Raw genomic sequence first — 5,618 nt, forward strand, 5'->3', positions numbered from 1 at the left:
CACAGCTCCAAAAGAATAAGAATAAGAATACACTTCAAACACAAGTAAAATATAAATATATAAAAGTATGAATAAAAACTGTGATTTAGTGTTTAATGCAACAGCTGCTCTTTTCCTTTTGTCAAAGAAAAATGAGAAATCTTCAAAAAAAAAAGACAAAAAACTGTAAATCTGTCCTTTAATTAGCCAAATTTGACACTATAACATTATTACCCAAACTATTCATCTATAATAGATCGTAGATGGTTTGCCTTTGATCTCCAATACTTACTCTAGTTGTGTGAAAGGTTTTCTTGTACACCAAGAGGGCTTATTAGCAGCACTTCTGCTGTGCTCACTGACAGTTTTACTTTTGAAAAAGCTTATCTGGATAAACGTTGGCTTGTTCACAACTTGTCTGATTGTCTGACTGCTCTCAACCCACGGGACACAACTGATGGGAAGTCGCCTCGTTCCCAGGCCTCTTACAGAATAGGAAGCTTACACATAGGAAGCGAGCTGTGAGCGGTGCTTCTGTCATTCGGTGCACACTGACTGTCTTCAATAAACAGCTGTCTAAGTTTGGACATCCGTCAGCAGCAGCTCCTGTAGAGCTGAATGGACAGCGGCCGCCTATCCTGCCTTCACTAGGCTGACTGACAGCAGAAATTCATTGAACCAAATGGTTTTTGTGTCAGCTCCAGGGGAGAAATCAACAGTGTTTGTATGTAGCCTATTGACTCATTGATTTCATTTCCCTGCCCACCTGGCGAGTGTGAGGAATCAGCCTGTAAAGTCAGTGAATCACAAGCTCACAGACAGAGCCTTGATTAACCCGTGTGGATACAGTCAGTAAGTTCAAAACACATATACGGCAAAACATGTGTGATTTAACCAGATATCTTTACACCAAACAACACAATAGACTGACTCAACATGTAAAAAGAAACAGGGTGGATCTCAGTGAGATGTGCGAGTGACCCACAGTAACGCAAAACAAGCCTCTGAAGACGTCTATGTGGATTCTGTTAGTGGAAACAATGCTATCTTAGCTAAAACAAGGAAAAGTCAGAGAAATAAGTTGTACTAAACCATAATTTTAAACAATAAGGACAAGCTCTTGTTGAATTTCACTCTCACACACACGGTATTTGAAAAAAATCTTTGACAAAATATTCTTAAACAGCATATTTGAATGTTTCTTTTATTGGTCAAAGACAAAGCGTTTTACTCTAAAGCAGGCAGACCATGCAGGGCTACACAAACTCTCCCAACTCATAGTCAGACCTAAAATAAGCTCATCAAAGTAGTCTGGCCCTTATTTTTTTTTTCTTTTTTGACTACAAAGAAATGCAGCAGCCAAATGTGTCAAGATTCACAGAGCTATTATAGATGTCAAAGAGAGATTTTGCATCAGAAGTACATCACATTTGTATGCAAATGGCTGCAGATGGCTGTTGGCTGTCGAAGAAAAGCAAGAAGATTGGGGCCAATTATGTACGTCTCTTTCTCTTTATAATGTGCAGACGCGTAGATCTCATCGATGTGTTTATTGTTGTTGTTGTATCTCACCAGAACTCGGTCCTTGTTGCTTTCAGGATCTCTGCGGTTGTAGTATCGCCTGACTTCATAAGGCAGGTCCTCGGCATGCTGAGAGTGGAGGTTTCCGATGGTGTAGTATTTATACTGGTTTCTGTCCCTTATCAGCGGAAGCAGACGCCTGGGCCCTCGGTTCCTAAACTCATGAAATCCATACTCTCCTTTGATAGGATCACACAGAGCCACCATGTTGTTGTCAAGGCAGTTCTGGACGTACCACACCAGCAACTTGAGTCCATGGCGGGGCGGCGGTTGACCGAACCCGCTGTCCTGCAGCTCTTGGTCTGAGTTTAAGGTTTTCAGGGTTGAGCTCAGAACCACCGACAGCACCAACATGAAATGGAACAAGATGTGCATCTCTTTGGTGTGTGCCATGTTGAGGCGAGCTGTATGAAAAAAGATGCAGTGCAATACCCTGATGAATACATTATTATAACTACAGTGAACACTAACAGCGGTATCCTTTCACAACTTACCCCTTAGTCTGTAATAGCAGGAGCAATTTTGTCAGCACCAGCCGTCTCCAAATGTGCCTGCAACTGCAGATTAAATCTGTACTTCCTGCTGTGGATGAAAAGCTTTCTGGGCCCTGTGGTTGACTTCTCTCTGTCTTGTGTGTGTAGGATGAAAGCAGCACACTTGTTATTTTGACCAGAGGTAAAGCTGTTTCACTCTCTATTTGTGATGAAAGGGGAAGTGCCGTGGTTCCTGCACAGCTGGGGCCTGCAGAAAGCTGGGTTTAAATTTAGACAAGTTAAGCCTCAGCTTATAATAGACATTTATGTAATCATGACAATTGTAAAGTAGAGGTATCAGACCTCAGATTCCATGTGTAAAGACGTGCATCTATCATGGTGAATTCTGTATGTTGTTGCTGTGCTGTTATCGTGACACGAGGGAACGCACAGATCAACATTCAGCATCAGAAAACTTTGCGGTCGTGAGTACGAATGTCTCACTTCTTTAACTTCTGCTTTCAGATTTCACTCGCGAAATAACATCTGCTGCCGAATGATTTACAGAGGAGCTCTGCAGCACAGCAGCATAGCAATTACAGTAACTGCACCTAGTCGCTGTGCTGCCAACCTGTCGTAACTGCATGTGCTTACACCCGGTGTGATAGAGCGCCAAACTGCTCTTTAATGCTACATCAGCTGTGGCCAGAATCTTCATCAGGCTAATGCAGGAATTATACTGAAATACATGCAAACATCCCTGTGGATCTGTGCAGGGTTAATGTCTGCCTGTAGTTCGCAGAGGCTTGCAGAGCAGTCAACATGAACACCTTCCAAATCTCCATAAAAGCATGGAGCAGCCCTGTATGTCACACAAGCAGATTGTTTGATCTAATTTCCTGTTGGGGAGGGAGTTCAAAAACAGACACCGGATCTCATTAAATCAGCAATAATTCCAGTTTTTGGTCCCCAATGAGAAGCAGAAGAATCCGTATCACCTGATAACAAAACCAGGCTGATGAGAGGCTGAACTGAACCAGTAAAACTTGGCCCATAAAACCTAAACAAGCTAAACTATCTGTGGAGAGCAGGGATGTGGGTTTGTCACAAAAGTACAAGCACTCGTTTCATTTCCACTGTTGATATAAATTGTGAAACTTTAACATTATTTCAAAAAAATCCACAAGTTTAAGAGAAAACGGCGACACTTTTGAGTGCAAAGAAGCATGTTCCATATTTTATACCATCCAGTCAGTAGAAGCCAGTGCAGCCAAGCTTTTTCTCCAAACATGACCTCTTAAATGGGATTTGATAGTTTGTGTGTTTGCAGTTGTCAGGCAAAGCTAATCAGGGTGAATTTGTGTTACTCAGGCTGAGTCCTAAGCCGTGTCCCATTTCAGGGGCTGTGTCCTTTGAAAGTGGATGAGATGTCACACCCAGGTCCTGCTTCACATCCCACAGAGGCCGTGCTTGTTATTCGCAGCGCAGCGGGCTTGATGCAAAGTTAGCCCCTAAAGGAAAGTGATGCAGGGCAATCACAGATGAAATAATGAAGGAATTCTGAAATTCACAATATGGATAATCTTTAAAAATGTTCAGCTGTGATTGCAAACGTCATAAAACCAATGTGAACAGTGCAAAACTGCAAAACTCACAGCAGCAATGATGCAAAACACGAAGAGCCAAATCACAACTTGTAGAAAAACTGAGTGGTCGTTCTCCCAGGAAATACATGAGAGAGCGATGGGTCCATCTCTAGGGAACCCTCCGTGCCCACAGCTGTTATTGGACATGTTCAACACACTTTTTTTATTATCTTTATCATATCACCAGTCTGGCAGGTTGCAGCAGGTCAACCAGCTGCCCGAGGCACCGAGTGGGCAGAGGGCACAACAACAACTGGACCCAGAGACAAGTGAACAGCATGCAATGGATTGTGGGAAGGACATGCTGGTTGTGTTTTACAAATTGAAAGAACTTTAGGCTGCATTTAAAGGAAATGTTTGTGATCTGACGCTTGCTCATGTGGGGACTGTAGTGGTCAGTAACAAAGTTAAGTCAAGGGAGACTGAGTTTTCCTCAGAGAGGTGGCCGATGGCATCATAGATTCAGCTTCTTCCATCTTAAACTTCTTTCCTTTGGCTCTTTTTAGGCCGATGGATGGTAACGTCGGTTAGTCTACCACTTTGTTACAGACTGCAGTGCCTCAACAACCATTATACATACGTCCTTGCTCCCCAGAGGATGAATCCCACTGACTTTTCCTCTAGCACCACCCTCATGACGTAAAACTTCAGGATGACAAAGACATCAGTATGTTGTAGCTGACAGAACTACACATAGCAGCTATTAGCTCTCTGTGATCCAGAGTGAAACGTCTTGAAGCGATGGATGGATGGATTACTGCACACTCTGGTGCTGACATTTATGGTCTTTGGTTTCATTTTCAGTTTGTCCAATATTTCGTTATTTTCAACCAAATATGCACAAAACTAATGAACCTCAGTGGTACTTTGGGCTTTGTGCTAATTAGCAACATTAGCATGGTGACAATGCTGAACCCTGATTAACCCTTTCATGCATGAATTATGATAACCGTGTTTTTATTCATCTTTAGGCATTTTTTTCAACCCATATTTTATATATAGATTATAAAGATATTTTTACATGTCCAGTAGTTGAAATCTAGCTACTGATGCATGATGTACAATTCAGTGGACATGTGATTAATCAGAATTTCCTCCCAATATAAAATCAATGCAATCACAGCACTAATCTGTAAACATCCTCACTCTGTATATTCTGTACATACTTTCCATATATCTTTGCACTTGCTACTAATTGCACTTCTGGTTAGATGCCAAACTGCATTTCATTGCCTTGTACTGTACAGGTGTAATGACAATAAAGTTGAATCTAATCTAATCTAATATAAAATATTCCTACTCTACCCTCTGGCCAATCACTGCATTCACTTCACCATGACTGCTAAAGGTCAAAAGCAAAGTTTGGACCTTTATTATTACCCTTCTAACGGCTTGCTTCTTTGCATCCAGCCTCAGAGAGCCACCGGCAACACAGTAGACCCTTGTTGTGCTCTCCCTCTGTTGTCTATGCTGATAGTCCTCTTACGCTGAGTGAGGAGTGACGCCTCCGACCCTTGGGAGAGAGGCTGTCCAATCAGAAATCACACCCCATGTCCCATCCTGACCAGCCTCCAGACCCTGGCACAAACGGACGCAGCCTTGGATTAAGTTTGAGCTGCCCTTGTCAGCCAAGATTCAAACAGCCCGATCAGAGCTTTAGCCTGGGGACCGAAAAATCCTGACTACTCTCAAAAACACATTGCATGACATACATAATGACAGATTTCTCTGATTATTATCATTTTTTAAATATCTTTAAGCTGTAAATCTCTCATTAAACGATTGGGCAGGCAGGGGCTGTTACACACTCTGTAATTTAACTGTACAGCACCTCTGATAGCAGCTTGTGTGGTTGCATGTGAATACTGATAATCCTCCAGTCTGGTACAATATGTCACCAGACTAAGGTGACCTCTGTCTTTTTGTGCATGAAAAGCAG

The 5,618-nt window shown here is 42.3% G+C and overlaps 1 protein-coding gene across 1 annotated transcript; it reads right to left on the reverse strand.

Moving 5' to 3' along the window:
* Positions 1-1,170: 1,170 nt before the first annotated feature.
* On the reverse strand, positions 1,171-2,178 carry LOC139205664 (uncharacterized). Its single transcript, XM_070835946.1, has 2 exons — positions 2,055-2,178; positions 1,171-1,964 (listed from the first exon to the last, which is right to left on the reverse strand). The coding sequence occupies exon 2, from the start codon at positions 1,951-1,953 to the stop codon at positions 1,393-1,395; it is 561 nt and encodes a 186-aa protein (XP_070692047.1). The 5' UTR covers positions 1,954-1,964; positions 2,055-2,178; the 3' UTR covers positions 1,171-1,392.
* Positions 2,179-5,618: the final 3,440 nt, after the last annotated feature.

Source organism: Pempheris klunzingeri, chromosome 8 (assembly GCF_042242105.1).
Source record: "Pempheris klunzingeri isolate RE-2024b chromosome 8, fPemKlu1.hap1, whole genome shotgun sequence".
In the NCBI taxonomy this organism is placed as follows: Eukaryota; Metazoa; Chordata; class Actinopteri; order Acropomatiformes; family Pempheridae; genus Pempheris; species Pempheris klunzingeri.

What these genes read in the sequence shown, in the direction of transcription:
- LOC139205664 (XM_070835946.1), bottom strand. Translation starts at nt 1,953, where the DNA reads ATGGCACACACCAAAGAGATGCACATCTTGTTCCATTTCATGTTGGTG.